Source organism: Dysidea avara, chromosome 6 (genome assembly GCF_963678975.1).
Source record: "Dysidea avara chromosome 6, odDysAvar1.4, whole genome shotgun sequence".
In the NCBI taxonomy this organism is placed as follows: domain Eukaryota; kingdom Metazoa; phylum Porifera; class Demospongiae; order Dictyoceratida; family Dysideidae; genus Dysidea; species Dysidea avara.
The window spans coordinates 10,225,812-10,251,373 of NC_089277.1; the positions used below are offsets into that span (position 1 = coordinate 10,225,812).

A 25,562-nucleotide genomic window follows, 5' to 3' on the forward strand; every position below is an offset into this window, starting at 1 on the left:
TGTGCATGTGTTCTGTTAGGAAGTATTAGAGCATGTAGACAGTTAGATGAGCAGTATACAGCCAGGAAGTCAACTGATAAAACAAGTCCGGGACAACTTCTAGCAATCCTAACCTCTCAAGATAGTTACAACATAACCAAATGCAAGATCTACTGAAAGAAAAGATTACAGAACAGCAGGTATGTACAAAAGGCACATCCCACTCATGAGTTTGTTGTTGTGGCGTAAAATGGTGACTGTGTACTGCTTTAATTTGTTCAGTCTCTAGCCTTGTAACTATGGTCAGCAGACCAAAATTAAAGTTTGACAATTAAAAAAAAAGGTCCGTAACCGATTGACTGTGTTTTCTTCTTTTTCACACTGTATTTGATGTTGAATAGAGTAAGACTCTTCCATAAAGGTGATTTTTGTCACATATGATATTTCTGATGGTTTTATATGTGGCATTTTTATTGGCACCATTCACTTTAGGGAAGTACTACTGTACTGTTTGGTATAGTGTACATATCATTTTGTGTCCACAACAACAGTGTGGTAACCAAGTTTGTCATTTCCTTCTGGTAGAACAGTATATAGAAGAGCCGCCTGTCTATTAAGACCAAACTGTTTGGCTTGAAGATTACTTGTTTAGACAGGTTCCACTCTACTTGAAACAAATAAAAGAAACAAGGGTAGGTATAAACAGTGGACCCAGGCACCAAGGACCCGGGACCCACTGACCCATGAGGATCCAATTCTTTTTGGAATTTTATGCACTTCACAATATTCTATACTTGTACTATGTACCTCTGCAAGTAGTCTTGCTTGACCAGTCTACTTTTTCCCTGTCACGGCCGGTGCCTCTGAGAAAGTAACTGCATTTATAGGCCCCTTGCCTGCTGCACAATGAGAATACTAGTCTATTATCTTGCCTATATAGCTACTAAAGTTTAGAACATTGTGCAAAAATTTTTCCGGGGAAAATTATTACTAGCTAAGCAAGTTTTAGCTCAGGTGCTCGACAAACAGATCTCATACACAACATGGTGCATTTACACAATGTTTCTAAACTTTAGTAGCTAGGCAACATAATAGACTAGTATGCTTATTGTGCAGCAGGTGAGTGGCCTATAAATGCAGTCAGCTTCAGACTCTTTTTCAGAGGCACTAATAATTTCCACTTGGTATAAACACTGTGTGTATAAGCCCCAGGTGGTATGAGAGACCATGACGGGGAAAAAGGTGTGGGTTGGCCATGCAATACTTTACTTGCACATGTACATAGTAAAAGTATAGAATATTGTGAAGTGTTTATAATTCCAAGATCCTCGTGGATCCCTTGGTCCCCAGGTCCACTGTTTATACCTGCCCAAGAAACAAAGTTTCATCATATTTGTCAACGTAATGGAGCTTGTCTCAGTGACCACCTGTATAATAAGGAATTATACAATAATTGTATGTTTTTGCCTTTTGTGGTGATTTGTTACTCACATGAGCACATGAACAGAATTAGTTATGTCACTGAATGTGTCCCACTTGAGATTTTCAGTGTATGTTTTTAAGATGTACATTTGTACATAGAACTTTCTTCTTTCCTTGTAGTACAAGTCAATTATAGAGAGACTTGACAGACTGGCAGTTCATCCACTGGCTGGGACAATACAAATATTTCTGGACCGTTATCGGCGGGTGGTTGTTGTGCTGCAGTCCAGGAAGAAGATGGAACAGGTGAGTAGAAGACAGGGCTTGAATGAATGTTGAATTTCAATGTTCAGACATTCCCTTGTACTCTTTGTATGTGTGATTACTCAACAACAAGTAACATGATGATTTACGTTGTAATCATGTTCTGAGTTGTATCATAGATAGTGACGTTGTCAAGATTTAGTTACTTTGACAACAATTCATACAAAACTAAATCAAATTTTATGTTTTACAGATTAGTTACAGTACTATCTAGTAGTGACCCAGCAGGTCGTGGGAAAAGTAGGGGTTACAGTATTGCCAAAAACTTTTATTTGGTATATTTTTAAAATAGTACCTCGGTAATGCTAAATATAGGTATTGCCCTTGAATGGATACTGTACAACAAATATAATGATGGTATCATACAGTACGATAGTAACTGTATAGTAGGGACCACAAAGGAATAGGCGTGGCCCACAAAATAAAATCACCCAAAACACAGCCTCAATTTTCCCTTATGACAATGAGGCAGTATTGGTGAGGTAAAACTAAGCCCAAACAAGCTTTCAGATCGACTCAAAACGCTTTCAACAAGTTGCTACGGAATTTCAAAAAAATTTTATTCAACGGAATTTTCTACTGACTGAGTAACTGACTGATGCCTTCAGACAAGCGTAACTCGATAACGGCTAAGGCTATGGGCTTGATTTTTTCACTGTTCAACGTCGCTTAGGCCCGACAGGTGCCTTTTGGCATACTGCAGTACATACAATGCATTCTTTATGGACTTACCAGTGTCCTCTTTTGTGTCCCATTCATCTTTGCTGACAGGGAAAGGTGTCGATTTGGCGTAAGCACGTGATGGCTTCCCTTTGAAACGGAAATCGTCCGTATTTTTCATTGTGGCTATTTTGATTGCAGAGGTGCTTTTCAAACAGTTCTTGATTCGTACTGCTGTGTAACAGGTTGAACATAGCCTACAGTGAAGCGTAATGAATACTTCACTTTTCAGACGAATATTAATGATTGGGGCACACGGCACAATTTCTTTCTTTTGGTATGCGTGGATTGTAGAGGTGCTTTTCGAACAGTTCTTGATTCGAAATGCTGTGTAACGGGTTGAACATAGCTGACAACGAAGCGTAATGGATACTTCACTTTTCAGACGATAATTGACATCGCTGGGGCGCGCGGTGCCTTTTCAGATGCGGTATGCATGAGTTCACCAGTCATAATAAAATTATTTACAAAAAAAAGTTAACAAACAAGTACACAAAAAATTTGGATTTTTCAACTAGAGTAGGGACCATAGCACATCAATAAAAAGTACTGAAACAAGTTGGAGTAGTCCATGATATCAAGAGTAAATAATGGAAGAGAGAGTGTCTAACTGTCATATGTACTATCAAAAATGAGCGCATATAGACCTGGTAGCATCAGTGGGCTTCTTTAACCAAGCTATAATAGGTGATGATTACCTGGCACGTAAAAGGTGCCCCATCAAGCGCAAAGCGCCTGTGATTAATTTTATATGCACACGTGACTATTCAGAAATGAAGTCAGCGGTGAAGGACGGTACTAAGAAGAAGCCTCGCCAACAAGCAAAACAGACCAGTGGAGGAAGAAGATCGAGTGACCAGAAAGTTACATCAACAGTAACAAAGTCAGCGGCGAAGGACAATCCTAAGGAGAAGCTTTGCCAGCAAGTGAAACTGTCTAGTAGTGGAAAAGGAGTGAGCGACCAGAAAGTAACATCAGATAAAACGAGGAAGTCAGTGGCACCAAAATCCACTAGAGTTAGAGCAGGAAAGAAACGACCTACAACCAACCCAGAGGCAGCACAGCACAACGAAGACCATGTCGAGGACCATGTGCCAGTAGCTAAAAGAACACGGAAGGTATTGAACAAAAAGGGAAGAGAAAGTCTTTTGCATTATTTAAATAGCATTGACGATGTAAGTTTGGCAGACGCTGTTACCGTGAGACTGAGTGAGGTTCAGTTGTTGAGTACAAAATTAAAGAGTTTTGCTGATACATTGTGTAAAAGTGAGCAGCTCCTCCAGGACATTGCATCGTTGCCGTTTCTCTGAATTATATGTGGAGTGTAAGAAAGAATCTGATTCATTTTCGCAATTGCAATTTCAATGGCATCAATACTGCAGTGCTTTCCCGTTGCCCAGAATGCATACTTTGAAATCTATTGATTTGGATGAGACCACTGAAAGTTCGCTGGTATCTTTGAGAAAGAGATGGTTGGATTTTTGTGAGGGAAATGATGTTGTCACAAGAAATAACAATATTGCAAGCTATCAACACAAAGGATAAATCAAAGATACCTGGATATCTGAAGTATCGTAACCGAGGTTACATGTACTTTCCTGATGCCAGCTTCGTACCTTTTATTAGACAAACAGATGAAGTAGTGAAGGGAGTAGTTAATGAGAAAAAAATGGAAGAGGATGGAGGAGACATAATCAAGATATTTACGTTATGTTAATCTGTAGTTGTTAAACTCAATATCTTTTCAAGACTGCACATGGGAAGATAAAAGAGTGTGCAGATCTGAAGGTGTCCTTCCACTCAATCCTATCGAAGCGTCTGCCAAACATTGATGCACTCAATGAAGATACACTGCACAATGTTTTCACTGTCTTCACTCGGAAATTGTGCAATACCAGAATTCAAGAATTTATTTCAAGCACTATGCAACAAAATAATGGGATTTAAGAAAGGACTGGAGTCTACAGTAGATACTGTAGTAACTTGCGGCCAATATTGTTAGCTTAGCATACAAACTAGAAACTAAATTTGTCAATAACAATGGAAAATGATAGTGTATGTAAATAATGTTCAGTCATCATGATGTGTTAATTGTCTTTGTGTGATTCCTTTTTATTGTACCTTTTCTTTGTTAGGGGTATTTCTATTGTGCTTACGTAATTTGTCGTCTCTGTACCCCTTTCCACTGTGGTGACCAGAAACACATTGCTTAACAAGATGTGTAGCTCTGGCAGTGGGAAAACTGGAAGAGTCTAATTTGCCTCCAGCATTGTGTTTGTACTGGCTGAAAAGGCTCTCAACTGCTGATCTGGAGAGTCGTAAGGGAGATATGAAATATGTGGGATACATCTCTCTGAACCACTGACATAGGGCTTTGAAGCTGTAGACGTCAATCCAGAGAAGGTCCCAAGCTAGAGAATTCAAACACGGTATTAAGAATTGTTACACAAATCATACAGCAATAAGAGATGTTCCAAATAAACATAACATCAATATATGTGACTGTCTCTGGGAAAACTGGTCTTATCACCCATTTAAAAGTATCGAGAAATGTCGGTTTTAAATATTCAGATTGTAGATTACCAATGGTGGTAGCTACGTGTACAAAATTTTCTCACATTTTACAATTTATTACCTTCCAGATCACCCACTGAAGTAGTCAATAGCTAAGTTTCCTGCCTTTTAAGATAGTTTTTAAACCAAGGTTGACTGTATCAGGCACCTCTAAAACGGGTGGGAGGCGGGGGCCTGGCAGGTGGGCAAGAGGCTGTTTTTTTAAACTTAAAGAGGAACATGTTAGGGTGAATTAGGCACCATCCAAGGCTCAAAACTGGCTAAAATTAAAAGATACATACAGCACAGGTCATCATCCAATACCACGAAGCTGTACAGCCACACAAAGCCATCTCCTGGTTGGCCAGGGCTCTACAAGGCCCCATGAACCGCTCGCTACTGTTCTTGAAAAAGGCAGCTAGCAAAAGAAGACCACTTTACTCTGGTCAATTGTGACAGTGAAATTTGATGGCGCATTCATAAAGCTTTGTGTGGAAAAAGTCATACTTCTTGTCATGGGCAATAAAACCGGTTTTAACAGATCCAGTCACATATATGATGAACATATACAAGTACCACACTTTTAAAACACTTTAAAGTTACTGTTATCTTATTTAAATGGTGTAATATATTTACGGACTGCATGTACAACTGGGCTAGATACTCACTTTGCCATGACAGAAAAGACTTTTGTGTGGCCGATGTATGTGGAAAGTTTGGATCTGCCAAAAAAAATTTTTGGTAAACAATGTTAAATATACTGTGGAACCTCTCTGATGTACATTTTAGATCAACTTTCTTAGATAAAAATGTATTAACTATACCTGTGGGGTTCTTATTATGAATTTTCTGCATTGGTGTCCTACATTTATAGTGTTTGTTAAGAGAGGTTTCACTGTGCAGGTGCATACACAACATATACACACACACACCTATTTTCAAAAGAGAGTCTAGCCAATCAGTGAAGTAACTGAAGCCTTTGTCGATATTTACCAACACTTTTGCATCAGCACTTCTTACTCGGTCATGGCTCAAAAAGCCTTGTTCGAACAACAAATTACAGGCCTCCAAATACAACAATGTCTCATTGGTAGTTGACATACCTTCAGGTAGTGGATCCTGTTGGGTGTACCAATAAAGCTCCCCCAAGACCTGTTCTTGCTAAAATATATATCATATTAAACAACTGAATTAAATTATATTTCTTGGAACTCACCTGCATGATTTTAGCAGGATGGACATTCAACTTTGTCCAAGCATCACGCAAGCAGTTAGCCTCCTTCAGATGAGGAACCATCCTGATGCAATTTTGACTAACTCTGGCTAACTCACGCTTGTACAAATCCATAATTGTTTGCCACCCAAATGTACATTTATCACCACGCCTAAATTGTTTTGTGCCATTTAATTTTGACAAAAACAATGCATTAATCATCTTCTTCAGCTGTCAAGTAAAATATATTGAAAAAATTAAATAATGGCAAATTAATTACGTGGTGTGATGGACAAATCAGCCAAAAGATCTTCTGTGTTGGCCTGTAAGGATTGATCATCCACGGTGTCACCTTGTATTTATCCTCCTGATCTTCTGATATTGAATAGGCACCATGACAATCGTGACTAGCCTTTATTGCTGCGACGTTAGCAGATCCACCATCACAAACTAAAACGCTTGTCTTGAGACCATGCAACTCAAACAGTTCAATGGTCTCAAATACACATGCCACAACTAACTGACAATCCACTGTTGATGGTGAAGTAAAATATGGACCCACAATATCAAATTCACTTGTCAGGTCCCTCCATATAAATTGTAAAATGTAGGAGGTCTGCTTATTGGCCTCAGGACTTTTCAGTAGAGAATAGACATCGTTCAAAGATGCCAAATCATTTGGAGTCATGATTAATCCCACCAACTGATGGCTGCGAGAGTTCCATACCAGTTGGCATGCAACTTTCACTTCATCAAATATGACAGCTCCATCAGCTTGAGACTCTTGCTTTCCGAGCTGTCTGCACTCTTCTTTGTAAACTAAATAGCGAGAGACTTGCTCAGCAATACAAGTATAGTGCTGGCCCCAGGATCATGTATAAATGTCCCAGTGTAAGACTGAAGCGTCGACTTGGCTGGAAGCTTTAGAATGCTGAACTGCTTTAAAGCTTCATATGCAGATGGGCTTCTTATGTAGAAAAAATATTTTGACACATTAAAAATGAAACACACAACTCACCCATTCGTATAGTTACCATGTTCCAGCGGTTGCCCCGTCCACTATTACCTACACAAAACAAAAAATCATAGGTAAGTTCAAGTTTACTGAGCACAACATACTGTTTCTGGTCTGATCTTTAGTGAACTCGTTCCTTTGACGTTCCTTATCTATAACCCAAATCTCCTGCATTACTTTTCTGACACCATGCTCGTCCCCTTCTTATAGAGTTTTGCTAGCTCATCTACCCCTATTTTCTCCATAATCTGACACATTTCATTATTCTGATCATCATCAAGGATTACTTCACTCTCTTCATACTTCTGCAGCTTTCTTATATTATTTGTTCGCTCATATTGGGCAAGTGTTTTGCATTTTAATTGGCTAGCTGGACTCATGTAAGACAGCCGTGCTCTGGATGAAAGTTTCTGCCTTTTGATTCTTTGTGTTGGAGTCTCCCCACTTCTGCCATTCCAAATCTGTAATAAGTCGCTTACATGCAGAACACCTGACTTCTTGTGAACCTTTCTCCAAATGAGTGGCATTATGTGCTAACTTGTATAACACCTTGCAAATTACTGAATCAACCCGATGGAAGGGAAAATCATGTGGTCAAGCAGATTTGATGTAGAAGTGAATCACTTCAAAACATTCTCTGTTGTACCAATCTGGATACCTGGGCAGAATTTGTATTCTGATTTCTCTTCAATAATTTGACACAGTTCTCTGATCTCTGCCACACCTTCAAAATGTGAAGATTTCCACTGCCTCATCAACACATGTACTGTATAGAATTTATAGTGCACAGCTACCTGAACACATGACACTGCTCCAAATGGGGCATGGTTGAAAAGCCGATACTGGCTAATCAGTAACACAGGAACCAACTTATCTGAATCATGTACCTGGCTTATAGTGAGTACAAGGTCAGGAAAACATCCACTAAGCACATCATAAATATTGTGCAAAAATGCCTCTTGCTCTTGTACTGAAACAGGAGGAATTTCATCCTCGATCCCAACTCTCACTGAGTGGGTGCCGTCCTCAATCCTAGCAGGACCACACCCATTATTAGTCTCAACCTCCGGAAGAACGGAGCACCTGCTAGAAGGCGCTGTAAACAGTTCACTTTCTCTCTCTTACTGCTGCACACTATTAAAACTCGAGGCTCCAATTGGACTCAAGTCCTCTGTCACGCTGCTTGTTCGGTTGGGTGAATCGAAAGTCCAATCAACAATCTGAATCTCACCCTGATTAAAAATATTTCTTACGAGCCGTTCAATTTAATGTAGCTAGTAGGCTCACCTCATTGTCTCTGTTGTCCTCAGTATGATCTGTAAATCCACTTGGGTTGACGGTTCTAACATTGCGAGTAGGTGTTGAGGCGTCAACATTGGTAACCGCTTCGTTCGCGACTTCATGACTACGTTCTTCACCCTCAGCCATCACTACTGCATGGCAATCCGAGAAAACAATCCAATGCCGTGCGGCTGTCTTCTTTACCAGACGTGTTAATCAATGCTTCCATAATCCGTGAGATTTTACTAACAAATGCGATTGACTTTCCACGCTCATTTTTGATAACCCATATAGCAGTTAGATACTCTCTCTTCCATTATTTACTCTTGATGATATTAAATCACTGTAAAACAATAACAAGTGTTATATCCCTACTGTGAATTTCCGTTATGATATCTTGAGCACAGTAGGGATATAACACTTCTTATTGTTTTACAGTGATTTAATATCATAGACTACTCCAACTTGTTTCAGTACTTTTTATTGATGTGCTATGGTCCCTACTCTAGTTGAAAAATCCTAATTTTTTTGTGTACTTGTTTAGTAAGTGACAAGGCAAAAAACAGCTACCCATTCTGTTAACACCCACAATTTATTTTGATGTCACAACATCTAATCCCTTGTATTTCACTAGTAAGCACCGTGATATATTTGGCGTTTGGTATCATGGTTCAGTGTTGGACCTCGGTATATGGTATTGTGGCTTTGTTAATACCTCAGTATGACCAAATATGGGTATATTATAGAGCCCTAGTGGAAAGTATAAACTGAAACTTTTGGGAGTGTTTCATTACAGTATCTTGATCCATGGTAGTGGTCCATAATAAGTATCACAGTGGAATCTTATAACTATCTTAGATAGCAGACTTGCTCATTCAGTAGACTTATTATCAATCACTGAACTCCGGCATTGATTTAAAAATTATCTAGGTGAAATTTGGGGACAGTCAAAATTGTGAATTTTATGCAAAGTATTTATTATTATTATTATGCTATTGTTTCACAGGCCTACAGTAGAATCTATCCACATGAGAAAACTATACAGCGATGCTTACCAAGTCCTAATATACAGTATGTCCTAAGCACCCAGATCAGTGTCTTTGAAGTACCACCACAATTAAAACAGCCACCATGTTTAGTGACCACAACTTGTTGACCACGTTGTTGTATCAACTATAGTGGTAAAAGTGGTATGTGTATGTGTATATTCCATGTGTGTGTGTGCGTGCGTGTGTGTGTGTGACAGCATAGCCAAGTGGTTGGGGCATTTGCATGGTGATCGAGAGGTCCCAGGTTCAATTCCCAGTTATGCTACTTTTGTGTTGTTTCCTTGAGCAAGAAACTTTGCTCACATTTTTCCAGTCTACCCAGCTGCATGTTTAAATGGGGACCTGGTGGCCTGGTGTCAACTGGGAAGCAGCCCACCCAGCTGTAACATCAATGGGTACCAGGTATTAACTGGGAAATCAAATACTCAATTGTCCTTGTCTTGCTTAGTAGTGTTGGAGTCATTGTGGAACTTTGGGTTCTGTGACCTCTCTCTGTGAGATCTGGACGGTCCTGCGGGTTATTAGCCCTGCCCCAGGAAGATTTGCCTGCACAAGGTTCAAGCGCCTGAGTGGTGCACAGGCATCCCAGTGCTGGTTCGCTGGGCTACAATAGCTGTGTTTCATAATGTTGTCATAGGCTTTGCTTTGTATGTGGGTTACTTTATAGGTGAGGCAGCATAGCCAGGTCAGCCTGATAATCGAAATGGTCTAGATTCATTTCCCAAATCAACCCAACTGTATAAAATGGTCTAGATTCATTTCCCAAATCAATCCAACTGTATAATGGGATCCTGGTGGATATGGGGTGCCATTTGTGTCAAAACTCCACTTTTTTTTAGACATTGTGTTTTTCATGGTTATTTACAAGTAATTGTAGAATATGCATAGTTATTTACGAAAAGCATGGTTATTTACGAAAAGCATGGTTATTTACAAAAGCATGGTTATTTATGAAAAGCATGGTTATTTACAAAAGCATGGTTATTTACGAAAAGCATGGTTATTTACAAAAGCATGATTATTTATGAAAAGCATGGTTATTTACTAAAAGCGTGGTTATTTACAAAAGCATGGTTATTTACGAAAAAGCATGGTTATTTACAAAAGCATGGTTATTTATGAAAAGCATGGTTATTTACAAAAGCATGGTTATTTACGAAAAGCATGGTTATTTACAAAAGCATGGTTATTTACAAAAGCATGGTTATTTACGAAAAGCATGGTTATTTACAAAAGCATGATTATTTACGAAAAGCATGGTTATTTACTAAAAGCATGGTTATTTACAAAAGCATGGTTATTTACGAAAAAGCATGGTTATTTACAAAAGCATGGTTATTTACAAAAGCATGGTTATTTACGAAAAGTATGGTTATTTACGAAAAGCATGGTTATTTACGAAAGCATGGTTATTTACGAAAGGAATGGTTATTTACAAAAGCATGGTTATTTACTAAAAGCATGGTTACTTAGTTTTACGTGCGATATTGATACTACAAACTGGCAGTTACATATATATCGATAACTTAGTTAACAACGGTGCACAGGGGCGGTGGAGCAGGCCAAAGAGTGAGATGGCCAGGCTAGCTGTAAGTTGAAGATCAAAATAAAAAAGGTCACTGCCTGCTGACAGTAGCTGCTCTCCACCAATTATATCTCCTTACTTATAACTACACATACGTAGCTAAGTAGCTTGCTACACTGCTTCTCTGAATACTGTGACTGTTCTATTAGACTATCTAGGTCCTGACTGTAGTCCACTGGCCATCAGTTTTGGCATATTCCGATCCACTTAGTGCATTTGCACCAGACTAAAACTAACAATATAACAGACAGCTAGCTAGCCCATGCCGGGGAACGCTAATTATAGACTGCATCCGGTGCAAATATACGCACCGTCATGGGCAGTGGAGACGGGAGGCCATGCCCCCCACACACACACACACACTTTTATGGGACACTGTTTGCAAGAAAAGATCGATACTCTAATAGAACAGTCAGGACCTAGATAGTCTAATAGAACAGTCACAGTATTCAGAGAAGCAGTGTAGCAAACTACCTAGCTGTATGTGTAGTTATAAGTAAGGAGATATAATTGGTGGAGAGCAGCTATTGTCAGCAGGCAGTGACCTTTTTTTATTTTGGTCTTCAACTTACAGCTGGCCTGGCCATCTCACTCTTTGGCCTGCTCCACCACCCCTGCGCACCGTTATTAACTAAGTTATCGATTATATATATACAGCCTGTATATAACTGCCAGTTTGTAGTATCGATATCGCATGTAAAACTTAGTAACTATGCTTTTCGTAAGTAACCATGCTTTTCGCAAATAACCATGCTTTTGTAAATAACCATGCTTTTGTAAATATCCATGCTTTTCGTAAATAACCATGCTTTTGTAAATAACCATGCGTTTCGTAAATAACCATGTTTGTCATTAATAACCATGCTTTTCAATAACCATGTTTGTCATAAATAACCATGCTTTTGTAAATAACCATTCTTTTCGCAAATAACCATGCTTTTGTAAATAACCGTGCTTTTCGTAAATAACCATGTTTGTCATTAATAACCATGCTTTTGTAAATAACCATGCTTTTCAATAACCATGTTTGTCATAAATAACCCTGCTTTTCATAAATAACCATGCTTTTGTAAATAACCGTGCTTTTGTAAATAACCATGCTTTTCATAAATAACCATGCTTTTCGTAAATAACCATGCTTTTCATAAATAACAATGCTTTTCATAAATAACCATGCATATTCTACAGTTATTTGTAAATAACCATGAAATGTATGTAAATAACCATGAAAAACACAGTGTCTAAAAAAGTGGAGTTTTGACACAAATGGCACCCCATAGGTGGACTGGTGTCAACTGGAGAAGTAGTCTAGGATGCCAGTGCACCTCTGAAACACTGGAATGTTGTGCAGCCTCTTGGAACAGGGCTAGTAACCCACAGGACAATTACCCTAATACTGTTAAGTGAGACAAGGCATTTGCTTTCCCAGTTAACACCAGGTATCCATTAATGTTACAGCTGAGTAGTGTTAGTTTGCTAGTTGGCAATGACTATGTTTTGCAAGGGTGCTGGAGGCTTTGCTTTTTGTGTGTATTTCTGCCTGTCTGTAGTAAAATCAGTTACATGTGTACTATCAGGTTGAACATGTTTTCATTGTTTGGTTACAGGTCAAGCTGGTGCCTTAACATGAAGTGTTAGAGAAAGGTAATTACTACACTTTAACTTGTTAATGTGGACACTTGAGAATACCTGCATGCTCTAGACACTTAGCTAATTTACTTGTGCTCCTTTAAACTGACTCAGGACACCTTGTAGTCAGGACGCTTTTCATTGGTCCAAAAGATGTCCATATTATACAGGTCCCATGCACTATCCATACTTAAGGGTGTTTATTATTTGGATGTTTTATGTAGCTAACTTGTTGATAAGAGACAGTCGAAGGAGAGAGAGAAAGAAACCTGGTCAGAGGAGAGCTAGGAAGAAGTTTACTTGGTAAGAACACTTCAGTATTTTAAATATTACTTTATTTGTTGTTCCTTTTCCTTATAGGGTTAAGAGATAACAGCAATACTACACACATACATTAATGTACATGTCATTGATCTATTTCTATTACTAGCTATACTTGTTGTCACACATGCAGTTTCACACCTCACTGTCATCCTGTGTACTACTGACCATTAAAAATATTTTATATAGTTTAGCTATGTGTTGTTTGTCGGTGATAAGTACCAGTCACTTCCTGTTAGTATAATCACTTATAAAATACGATCAGTTTACCTGTTCCAAACAGATTAAGAAGGTGAATAGCTACTAAGTGACTATCAGTGGTTGTTGGATTTTACCCTTAAAATCATCTTTACGACTAATTTAGCTATAAGGGTAGGACTAGGTTTCAACTCAACTGGCCGTCTCGGGCCTAGTTCCGTAAGATCAGTAGATCATCTCATACCGTCCTGCATGTCTAGTGCTTGATAAGCTGCTATGGCTGGTATTGAGAGCTTAAAGAAACAAAGGGAAGTCTTCACCAACAATCGCGCTTTCCTCGTTGATTATCTGGACGCTGACGATATCATTGACGATCTCATACAGGAAAAAATGATAGGGAAAAATTCCGCACAACGAGTACAACTACAGACGACAAGCAGGGAAGAGAAGAACCGAATCATCGTCGAGCAGTTGACCAATAGTGGACCAAGGATGCTGGAGAAATTTTGCAGGATCTTGAGGAATACAGGAAGACTAGCTTTCGTAGCTGAAGTGCTAGATGAATGTGAGCTATTACGTAACTGCATGTATCTACTTGTGCACGATACATTATTGTAGCTTAAAGTGGGAGGGGCTGTATTGCGCCTTTTATTGCAATTTTTTTCTGCAGTTACTCATAGATATACTAAACTTTACAACGGGATTGGAAACGGAAGTAACTCACGTGACGTCTCTGTACAAATTCCCAATGTGACGTAACGAGCTCGAAAATTAATCCATGTTTCGCTTGCGCTAGTTAGTCGCCATAGATACTGTCCGTAGTTACGAGCGCGATATTATTTCTAATGGCTTTATTTGCCAACTATTAGCAATTTGTCGACTTTTAACTTGACTAATTGGTTAACCTAGCCTTGTACACAATAACAGGAATGCGTGTGCAACCACAAGAGGCTGTTGTTCGTAATAAACAAGCCACCAGTATGTCAAGAGGTAAGCGAATTATGTTATGGCCACACCGTCTCATTTTTGTAGACTTTTCACAGATTCTCTGTGTTGGGAAGCAGCTTAGGTAGCTTTGTTTTGAAATCTATATCAAGTGTGTAGTGTAATAGGCAACTTGGAGTTATTGTATCAATTGTCATATTGTATAAAATTACTGCTTACCACTTTACACTTGTGGACTTTTAGTAGGCCCATGACCAATGCTAGATATCAATTTACCATACCATCAACTACTACCACACTTGGGGGGTGTAAAGTGTGTGTTGGATTGCTCTGAAACCAAAGCTGTATGGCACAGGGATGAAAGACAGAATCTTCTAATAAGACACAAAATTTTGAAGAAATCATCCAAGCCACATGATTAGACATCCATCAAAGAACACCAAATGACAGTGTACTGATGACCAACAAGCAAGAGCTCAAGATGCACTACCAAATTATATGTTTAAACAGTACGTGTACTTTCAAAAGAAGTGACATAAACACTTATAGCTAGCTACATTGCACACGTAACTCATAATCAACGTACACATATTACACTGTACAGTTAAAATATTCAAAGTGTATGGTTTCTTTGTTAGTTAGTGTGAGGGATTGTCGATTTGATTTGATTTATAATTTAAACTCAAAACCAGTCGGCAGTGGTTGAGTACACACAACAACAAAAAACACATTATGGTATATAGTACATGACATATGATACAACCACAAGAATACAACACAAAACATACAGAAAATAATTACAAAATCAATTAAGTAACTGACAATAAACATAAAAACAGTTCATCAGAAAAATCTCTGGCCATCACCATTTCCTCAAGTAAAGCATTCCACCACATAGTTGACTTATATCTAAAATGTTTTTGTGCAAAAGACAATCGACATTGCATCGGCTGAGCAAAAATTGCAGAAGTTCTAGTATGGTAGGAGTGTGTACTACCAAACACAATTGGTGGATCTAACGGTAAACGTTGGTACTTGAACATTTTATGCAGAGCACAAAGAGAGCGATACTGGACTAATAGTTCAAAAGGTAACCAGTTCAATGAGTGGTAATGATGACTAACATGGTCATACTTGTAAAGACATCTACACAAACGGACAGCACGGTTCTGCATACGTTTGATGCGTTCAAATGAACAATGTGGCAATGAAGGACCCCACACAGGCAGGCAATAGATCAAGTGAGAAAAAACTAAACTTTCTGCGAGAGTTTTCAAGAAGTCATCTGTAAGGACATGCCGATGTTTACAAAGCAAATGCAGATAGTATGACACACTTTTGAGACATGGTAATACCATGTTAAACGCTCATCAAATATCAGACCAAGGTATTTCTGTTTGGGCACCACAGATAGTATAACATCATCCATCATAATTGGTGGGTAACCATGTGGCAATCTTCTATTAGACACTCTAAACCACATTAAAGATGACTTGCTGTAGTTCACTGTCATCTTATTAGCACTGGTCCACTGGTCAATTAACTTCAACTGACTATTCATTAATGAAGCTACATCATCCTTAGTAGGTGCACTGCATATAATAGTGGTATCGTCAGCATACTGTAGCAGTAACCACCGGTGACTTGAGATGGTAAGTCATTAACATATATTAAAAATAAGAGAGGGCCCAATGCACTGCCCTGAGGAATGCCTCCCACTGCCCTGAGGAATGTCGGCTTAACACAGTCTGGCTGTACTGGTGCGGCTACCTTTAGCCAACTCTGTAGCAATGGTGAATGGCTTGTGTAATTAACTGAAGTCATACTGGGACCAATCAATCATGTTTATCCACTTTGTAGTATAATGCCACGTAAGTACTGAAGCTTCCATACAGGCCTCCTGCAAATCTATGAAATCATAGAATGACCTGGACTGGGAATTGAAGAATGTGGCTTGGTGGACCAAGTGTTCTATTAGCTAGTTGCAGACACACTTGCAGGACAGTATGGTATGGTATGGAATACATCTAAAGTCCGTTCTTTCAAATATACGACTCAGTACAAGGTCACGGGTCGTTGAAATCAGTCACTAAACAAACTGGATAAATCATGCACCAGCGTCCAATGTGTCACTACCGAAAATTCGCCGAAATACGGCTCTTGCAAACTCTTCAAACTTTTGTTATTGTCCTGGGAGACTTTACTGCTTCATCCTGAAGTGAAGTTAGCGACAAACAGATAAACTACGGACACACCTGCTCGCCATCATCATCCTTAGCAACCGCACTATGACGCAAACCGAAACACGGATGTTATAGTGCGCGAGTTCCGTTTCCAATCCCTATGTGTATAGTATATCTATGATTTACTTAACTGTAGTTTGATTCTGTCCAGCTCTGGGATTGTTGTAGCTATTTTATTGTGTGTTGTAGTGTCAAAGCAGAGCTGAAGAATATAGCCTCTCCTATAGTATGTTCATGTTGAGCTGAATCCTCAATAACTCACGGATGCAATTACACATGATCTTGAAATTTGGCTCATTTGTAGTACTACTTTATCTGCTAAAAATATTTCAAATTTTTTTTGTTCAAATGTTTGACATAATAGCTATTTACAGCCAATCAAAATTTTCACAATACATTTCCTATGGGAAAGCCATATAAGTACAGTGTCCATTACAGCCCTTTCCTGAACTTGTAATGTAGCCAAACCATACGTGTCTGTTGTTGACACATTTGCTGTTACCAAAAATCATCTGGTTGGCTGAAATGTCACCTCTGTTGAGAAAAAGTCTACTTTTAATTTTTAGCTGTTTTTCAGGATTCAGCTCAACGTGAACATACTATAGCTGATGCTGTTTTTCCCTGTGGAAATAAACTATTCAAAAAGTCTAACTGATACTTTATATTTAGGCCACTCCAAATAAATTCTCTGTTTCCCGTCCACCGCCTGCATCTGGTTACTGCCAGCTCTAAATATTCCGTATTCTTCCATTATTTTCCGGTTATTCTTGCATACTGATAGGCTCAGTAAAAGTTTTAAAACAGTGCCAGCTCACGCGTGTCAGCAGTGCTATCAAGTCAGCACAAATTTCACGTTTGAGTTATTTTTGCAACTTACAAAAGTAAGGAACAAGCTTAAGCATGCTTTTATGCAGCCTTTTTGGCTGTGTCAGGCAAATATGGCTTGAAAAGCTAGCCGATCTTATAATGGAAATGGACCGTCCACCCGCATGCAAATATTCCTGAGTCCAGGACGGGAAACAGAGAATTTATTTGGAGTGTAGAGTGAATCTGCATAGGTCTCCTGGATTTGTGATAATTTAATACACCTATCAATCATGTGATGCCCTACCGTTGGGCTCGGAGTAGGGTGGGGCAAATACAGGAGATTTGTCCTCAGTAGTGGAGCTAAAAAAGCTTGTCAAAAGCCAACTAGCTGTGTCCCCACTTCATTTCTATGGTTGGTTCAGCAAACTGCCGCTGTCAAAAGTCCCAGGGGTGGGGCAAATGTAGATGTCAAATTCCCAGTGGGTGTATGGAGACCTCGTGGTGGGGGGTGGGGCCTGACATTGATAGGTACATACTTGTGTGGTGGCACACCTTGCATTATTATGTACTTTTTATAGCTACATGCAATCATACTTTTAGTGTGGCTTTTGGTTGTATGATAACATAGCATTGGTTAGCAACTTGGACCCACACAGCTATCATAAACTAACAGTCAGTGAAAAGGAGTCTTATATCCTTTTCAATTGCATGTACTTGGCAACCTGTAACTTTACTTGTGAATGTGGTATCACCCTCCCCTTATACCCCTAACATAGCACCATGGCTTGGTGCAATATAAAAGTGATAGGTTGAATACATGAGGAGTTATGATTAGTCAAACGTGACAATTTGGAAAAGCTATAAACCCCTTTTCGCCACAATTATTATTGACTATCATGTGGTGTAAACACTAAAGGCCTGCTGACAACATCTATATGTGACAACACATCAATGAATTCTTTTCTTTTCTATGACCTTTTCAAACATACTCTATAACATCTTAATTATATGTAATAATGTACAGGACCCAACAAGCGAGTGTAAATGTACATAAAAGGTGTAGTGTATGTGTGTGTGTGTGTTTGTGTGCGTGCATGCGTGGTATGTGTGTGTGTGTGTAGTATGTGTGTGTGTGTGTGTGTGTGTGTGTGTGTGTGTGTGTGTGTGTGTGTGTGTGTGTGTGTGTGTGTGTGTGTGTGTGTGTGTGTGTGTGTGTGTGTGTGTGTAGTATGTGTGTGTGTGTGTGTGTGTGTGTGTGTGTATGTGTGTGTGTGTAGTATGTGTGTGTGTGTGTGTGCAAATATTATTAACTGTTAATTAGATCTTTAAACAGGCTGTAGGACCAGGTGTCCTACAGATCTTCAGCACTTGTGCTGTAAAGCCTTAATAAATTAATGATAAGAGTACAAGGATGTTGCAGATAAACATGTGCCATGTAAATAATGTTACTAGCAATAAATCCTCAATTCAGTTACTCTATAAGACTTGTATGTAGTGTGTGTGTGTATACAAGTTTGTGACAAACTACACATACACATTCACATATCACTGTCATGATGTATAGTGTTCAGTTGTTTCACTACTATAGTTTCATATCTAACTGACTTCATGATAACAGTGTTGTGTTACATAAAACACCATAAAGGACCAACGTTGTAAGTGGGTCAGTACTGACCCAAACAGACAGGTATGTTCAACAGCCAATTTTGGCAGGTTTTGATAAACCTGCTTTTTGCCAGTTTTGGCAACATTCAGTATCATATTTTTGCCAATTGTGGCAAAATTAGGTTTATCCCAAATGTTGGCAAACCTACTTTTTGCCATTTTTGGCAACTTTCAAAGCTGCCAAAATTGGCAATTTCAGAAGCTGCCAAAATTGGCAACTTCAGAAGCTGCCAAAATTGGCAACTTCAGAAGCTGCCAAAACTGGCAACTTCAGAAGCTGCCAAACTGGCAACTTCAAAAGCTGCCAAACTGGCAACTTCAAAAGCTGCCAAAATTGGCACCTTTCAAAGCTGCCAAAACTGGCAACTTCAAAAGCTGCCAAAATTGGCATCTTTAAAAGCTGCCAAAACTGGCAACTTCAAAAGCTGCCAAAACTGGCAACTTCATATTATGAAGTTGCCAGTTTTGGCAGTTTATGAAGTTCATAAGCTGCTAAAACTGGCAACTTTTAGAGCTGCTTCAAAGATGTATCACCTGCTTTTTGCCAGTTTTGGCAACATTCAGTACATATTTTTGCCAATTGTGGCAAAATTAGGTTTATCCCAGATGTTGGCAAATTCAGCATTGTCCATATTTTGCCAAATGTAGATCCAACATGTTGCCATTTTTGTCAATCTATTGGGTTCCATATTTTGCAGCTATTGGGTTATTGCCAAAGTTGGAACAGCCTTAAAAGCAAAGTCTGGCAATGTAAAGAATTTTATTTTGCCATTGTTGGCAATTTATGAAATGCAACTTCAAAGTAGTGACAACAACAGAATTAATGTAAAAGTTACTGAGCTTCCAAAACTGGCTCTTTTAAGCCCAAATTTGGCAGGACCTTTTTTTGTCAAATTTGGCAATAATTTGTGACCCCCATTATTGCCAACATTGGCATTATATGGGATCTGAATTATTGCGAAACAATAGAGCAACGTATTTTCCTTGGCAAGCTAAGGAGAGTATACACCGCTTTGTCATGGAACCAGTAAGTGCTTCAATTCCTCTCACAAGCATCTTAACAGTTATTCCAAAATTGGAAGGTATCAGATTTTACTTATATAGTGCTGTGTGTAACCATTAATTGTGGGTTTGAGTTTCCATTTTTGGCAAGAAATAAGATGTTTTTTTATTGCCAAGTTTGACATGCCTACTTCATGCCAATAATGGAATCTTGGAAATTCTAACTTGCCAATTTTGGAAAATCAAACTTGCCAATTTTGGAAATTCAAACTTGCCAATTTTGGATATTCAAAATTGCCAATTTTGGAAATTCAAACTTGCCAATTTTGGTAATTACAGAACTTGCCCATTTTGGATATTTTATAAACTTACATTTATAATCTTGCCAACTTTGGTAGCTATAAAAGCTTCCAGTTTTGAAACTCCAAATTGAAATTCAATCCCACAATTACAAAATACCTTTGCAACTATAAAGGGACATGGAATTTATGCCACTTTTGGAAATATCATAGAGCTGCTAGTGATACATTTTTGAAGCAGCTCTAAAAGTTGCCAGTTTTGGCAGCTTCTGAAGTTGCCACTTTTGGCAGCTTCTGAAGTTGCCATTTTTGGCAGCTTTGAAAGGTGCCAATTTTGGCAGCTTCTGAAGTTGCCAATTTTGGCAGCTTCTGAAGTTGCCAATTTTGGCAGCTTTGAAAGGTGCCAATTTTGGCAGCTTCTGAAGTTGCCAATTTTGGCAGCTTCTGAAGTTGCCAATTTTGGCAGCTTCTGAAGTTGCCAATTTTGGCAGCTTTGAAAGTTGCCAAAAATGGCAAAAAGTAGGTTTATCAAAACCTGCCAACAATGGTTCAGGAACATACCTCAAACAGATCATTATCTGGATGGGACCCAAATCTGATCCAGATGTGACCTGGTTTAATAATGGCATCCATCAAGAGCTATATTAATAGTCCCTAATGTACCAGTAAGGTAATACATGATCAATAAGTAGGTGTGGTGGCTCCATGTAAGTGTACAGGTAACTACAGCAACCAACAATTCCCATTTAGCTTGCTTGACAGTAGAATAACTATACTTGTTTGGCTACAAGCAGCAATCCCAATAATGGACATGATGCTACAAATACCCACAGACAATAACATGCTCTTCTAATAAGTGGGCATGGTTGCACATATTCCTACAGAGAGCAAACCACATTAATGTGGGTGTGGCTCCATGCTAGTTTCCTGAGTATACTGCACAACTGCATTTCCAATAAAGTTTGTTAATGTATGATTACTGGCACATGATCTCATCCAGGTCAGACCTGATTATTCAAAATGTCATCCAACTGACCCAGATAAACATGTTTCTGACTCCCTGTATTCATGGGCTGCCTTCTCACAGTTCCCTAGTGGGATAGCATTCACAGAATAATCTGGACACTTATTTACAGGGGGGGGTTCCTAAACCTCTTGGAACCCCCTCCCTACGCTCCTGTGTATATTATGTATTGTATCTTTCACTTCCTTTTTCAAGCTGGAAGAGGCTCACTGTCTCTCCTCCCAATAATAATACAATCAAAACTTTAAACAATATCGAAATACTCTAATAGAGCAGTCAGTAAAATACTCTAGTAAAGCAGTCAGTCAAATACTCTAATAGAACAGTCACCACATGTAATACTTAAGAATCCTCCACAGTTGATAAAAACTGGCATAAGATTTAGTTGTCATATAGAATGGCATACAAAGAACCAATCTGCAAAATTCCTAGCTGGTTATTAGTGGCTAAATGTGACTGTCACTGATCCTGTAATTAATGCAGACCACTTGGAAAGAAAGTATACTTTTAATTATTATATTATTTAATAATTATTTGCGTATAAAACTACTATACATTAATACTTCTTTACATCAAAATTTTCAGAATAAGTACTTTAGCTCACTGTAGCTCCCAAACCCCTGCTCCGTTATTATGCTTTACCCCTTGTGCACTGTCCCTTGCTAAACCCTGGATGCCCTCCTGGTATAAATAACTATAGAAACATATGTATGACTCATTATTGCAGCTTGAAGTGGGAGTGGCTGCAGCCTGCTGTCCGCTGCTGGAACTGTCATGCATGCAGACAATTTAAAATTAATCATTACTTATGTGCTTTGTTAGTTTTGCTGCACGTAACTAGTTTTGTTAGGCCTGAGTCAAATATGCTCAAACTTTTGCTCAAATGCTTTCAGAAATTTCCCAACATTTTCACTTGTTATGTTCTTCAGTGTTCCCATTATGCTTGCATTATGCTCCTAGATTAGCAACATTTCTTACAATAATTTTGGAGCTTTCTAATCAGTGAATGCTCTATTAGAGTATTTCATTACAATTTAAGGTGACTGTTCTATTAGAGAGTATTGATTTAAGGAGTATGTATGTAGCTTGCAGTTTACACTGACTGCTCTATTAGGGAGCATCAATCTATTTTCATGGAATTATTAAGCTACACCTTTTATATGTTAGCATTATGCTGGCATAGCACTCCAGTGTGTTAGGTTTTTTGTTATGATGGCATATTTGATGCAGGCCTAAGTTAAGTTATGTACATTCTGTGTGTATATGTGTGTGTGTGTGTGTGTGTGTGTGTGTGTGTGTGTTTGTGTGTGTGTGTGTGTGTGTGTGTGTGTGTGTGTGTGTGTGTGTGTGTGTGTGTGTGTTGTACATTGTTATTGTCATAGGCACAAGTGAAGAACAGCCTCTCTTGGCTGATGCTGTTTTTCCCTGAACTATTTAAAAGTATAACCAACACAAATGTGCATTATGTTAGATGTAGATTACATCTACCCAGGTCTCTTGAATGTAATTGTGTACTGGCACACCATGCACCTTACTCTTTTGAAATTTAACTTTTATTATTTACTTTATCATGGTGTAAAGAGATACCCAGATAAACATGTTTCTGAAGGCTTAAGCCTTCTCCCAGGTCCCTAGTGGGATAGCATTCACAGAATGATCTCAGCATTTATTATTTTTACTAGACAGACAGACAGACAGACAGTGTTTGATGTGTCCAGAGGACCAGCACAAAAGATGATACATACTACATCAACATTGTTATTTGCTATAAAAAAACAACAATAAAGAGACAGGTAGTGTTTTCAGATTGGATTTAAACAGGAGTAGAGTGTTGCTTTCATCAGGTACATCATTTTACTCCCTTGCTATATAATTCTGTGGTAAATAAGTAATAGGGGGAATAAAATGGAGAGCATGGTACTGTCAGGTTGATCATTGAGTTTGGGTGAAGTATGGTGGTATCTGTACTGCCGTGAGGTGATATAAGGATTGTAGAAAATGTATAGTCTTGATATTAGTGTCTATACGTGTCGTTAGAGTAAGCCATAGTGATGATTCCAGCATAGAAGTGACATAACTTGACCAGTTACAGTTTAACATTGTTCATCTTGCAGTTCCTCTCTGTATCTTTATAGTCCATTTTTATCTTTAAGAATCCCACACTGATAAACACTGTTTTAAAGGTCCATCTGTCGCTACCTAGCTAAGTGTTGTCACCATCTCAAAGTTATGCTGCCCTACTAGTGATATTGCTCAATTACACACACTCACCAGACAGTATACATGCACATTCATCCATATAAGGTATAGAACAAACACATACCTGATACAGTGTAATAGTAGCTGTTCTCAGCCTCAGCTCTTGACCTACACACTGCATAAATATATAATTTTCTTTTTGTAGCACTGTACTCAAGTGGTAGTGAACCCACAAGTGGTCCTCAAACAACAACTACTAAACAAACAGAACAAACTACTCCACTAGGTGATGCTACCAACATGTTACAAGTGAGGTATATTAGGGACTTCACCTCTGATGAAGGGAAAGGTCCAGTAAAGTTCATTGAATTAGCACTAGTGAAAAATGAGAAGGTAACCAGAGTAGACAAGAACTTGGAAGAATTCACTAAATTAACACTACGAGGTCAAGTTGATGAGTTACTACAAAAGAAAGAGCGACTTGGTGACCTGAGGGATATCTTCTATTATCAGAACAAACCATGTCCTCGACTGATACTAATAATGGGAGGCCCAGGTGAGTATTAACAGTGATGTAGTAGTGATGTAGCATGTGTTGTGTAGGTATAGGCAAGACCACCCTTGCCAATGAGATCTGTGTGAGGTGGGCCAGAGATGGGTTTTTATCTGATAGGTTTAATCTTGTAATCCTGATACCATTGAGGACAGTCCAACAACAGTCACTTGAAGAAGCCATGATGGAGCACATTGGAAAGCATACATATCACCAGCTGAAGGAACAGTTAGGTAGAAAGTGTTTACTGATTTTGGAAGGTTTCGATGAAATGGCAGCTGAACGTCGACAGCATGATCCAATTTTATTGGCCATGATCAGAGAAGAGACCATGGTAGAGGTAACAATATTGAAAACATCCAGACCTCATGCATGTCAAGGTCTTAATGCCAACAGAACAATAGAGGTGGTAGGATTTAGTGAAGAAAAAATAAAAGAATATGTTAAAAATGTATTTCCCAATGATACTCAAGCGGTTAACTTGTTTATTCAAAAACTTGAAACATTTCCTCATATTAGTGCCCTTTGTTATGTACCACTTTCACTGAAGATGATACTTGAAATTTTTCAGTACAAGGAGAAGAGTCTTCCATCTACACTGACAGAACTGTATCACCTCTTCATAGTGATGACTCTTCAAAGGGAACAAAAGAAGAAGATTGAGAAGCAACCAGTGTCATCTGCAGCAGCTAATGATGCTGAAAAAATATTACATCAGATATTACCAGATGTCCCAGAAGAAGCACTACACACAATAATGTTACTGAGTAAGTTAGCTTATCGTGCATTCTTTGAGTGGTACAGTGTTAGGGAAGAGAAGAAAGGATTGCTCGGAAGTGTAAAGGTTCAGTATAAAGATCCAAGAATTATATTCACAGAAGATGACCTCATCCAGTCAGGTATTTCATTACCAAAAAATTATGATGGTTTTGGCTTGATAAAGTGTACTAATATAAAATACTTAACTCGACAATCTAACACATACAACTTTTCACACCTTAGTGTTCAAGAGTTTCTTTGCTCTCTTTATATTGTTATCACTATGTCACAGAAAGAACAGTACCAATTAATGAAGGAACATTTTCATCATCTACCAAATATCATGATGTTACTCTGTGGACTAACACAATTAAAATCACAAGACCATCTCCAGTTTATTTTGTCCCAGTTATCATCAGGTAGTAAGCTTAGTGCTAACAGTTATCATGTGGTAGGAGCAGTGAAGTGTATTACTGAATCTCGGTGTGTATCACCTCCAGGAATATTACCAATAAAACTGATTTTGACAAGTGCTACACTTTATCCCTATGATATACTGTGTGTATTATACACAATATATCATTATCCCATTGTAGTATTAAACATGAGGTGGTGTGACATTGGAGATAAAGGAGTATCAAGATTGGCACAATGTTGTGAGAAAACTATTAAACTACAAGAATTGAACCTTGGTGGTAATGGTCTCACTAGTGCTGGGGTGATACACTTAGTAAAGATCATGAGAAGTAAGCTCCATGTTAATGGATGTTGTTTATA

The 25,562-nt window shown here is 38.6% G+C and overlaps 2 protein-coding genes across 38 annotated transcripts in view; one reads left to right on the forward strand and one right to left on the reverse strand.

Annotated features, from left to right (window-relative positions):
• The window catches only part of LOC136257329 (nucleotide-binding oligomerization domain-containing protein 1-like), a 40,924-nt gene that overhangs the window by 13,562 nt on the left and 1,800 nt on the right, over positions 1 to 25,562 (forward strand). For 26 of the 33 annotated variants that reach the window (XM_066050486.1, XM_066050459.1, XM_066050457.1 and 23 more), the window contains 8 exons: positions 20 to 179; positions 1,582 to 1,707; positions 9,514 to 9,697; positions 12,749 to 12,785; positions 12,995 to 13,073; positions 13,131 to 13,854; positions 23,679 to 24,029; positions 24,077 to 25,531. In XM_066050486.1, coding sequence (XP_065906558.1) covers positions 13,566 to 13,854; positions 23,679 to 24,029; positions 24,077 to 25,531 — 2,095 coding nt within the window. In that variant the 5' untranslated portion in view covers positions 20 to 179; positions 1,582 to 1,707; positions 9,514 to 9,697; ... (1 more) ...; positions 12,995 to 13,073; positions 13,131 to 13,565. Of the gene's footprint in view, positions 1 to 19; positions 180 to 1,581; positions 1,708 to 4,580; positions 4,764 to 4,815; positions 4,875 to 9,513; positions 9,698 to 10,328; positions 10,351 to 12,421; positions 12,581 to 12,748; positions 12,786 to 12,994; positions 13,074 to 13,130; positions 13,855 to 23,678; positions 24,030 to 24,076; positions 25,532 to 25,562 lie in introns of those variants that run through there. The other 7 variants (XM_066050460.1, XM_066050491.1, XM_066050463.1 and 4 more) reach the window with 7 other exon arrangements.
• On the reverse strand, positions 4,455 to 8,975 carry LOC136257331 (uncharacterized). Of its 5 annotated transcripts, none has more exons than XM_066050496.1 (8): positions 8,514 to 8,975; positions 7,331 to 8,458; positions 7,230 to 7,277; positions 6,492 to 7,175; positions 6,215 to 6,442; positions 5,931 to 6,159; positions 5,667 to 5,720; positions 4,455 to 4,856 (listed from the first exon to the last, which is right to left on the reverse strand). In XM_066050496.1, the coding sequence occupies exons 4-8, from the start codon at positions 6,897 to 6,899 to the stop codon at positions 4,558 to 4,560; spliced, it is 1,218 nt and encodes a 405-aa protein (XP_065906568.1). In that variant the 5' UTR covers positions 6,900 to 7,175; positions 7,230 to 7,277; positions 7,331 to 8,458; positions 8,514 to 8,975; the 3' UTR covers positions 4,455 to 4,557. The 5 variants fall into 5 exon arrangements, with proteins under 5 accessions (XP_065906568.1, XP_065906566.1, XP_065906569.1 ...); XM_066050494.1 differs by having other exon boundaries at positions 6,492 to 7,178; XM_066050497.1 differs by having other exon boundaries at positions 5,931 to 6,038; positions 6,102 to 6,159; positions 6,492 to 7,277.

Excerpts from the sequence above, each read along its gene's own strand:
- LOC136257331 (XM_066050496.1), bottom strand. The coding sequence starts at position 6,899 with ATGACTCCAAATGATTTGGCATCTTTGAACGATGTCTATTCTCTACTG. Across the intron at positions 6,160-6,214 it reads ATCCTGCTAAAATCATGCAG|CAAGAACAGGTCTTGGGGGA; the intron begins GTGAGTTCCAAG and ends TATATATTTTAG. Across the intron at positions 5,721-5,930 it reads AGACTCTCTTTTGAAAATAG|ATCCAAACTTTCCACATACA; the intron begins GTGTGTGTGTGT and ends TTTTTTTGGCAG.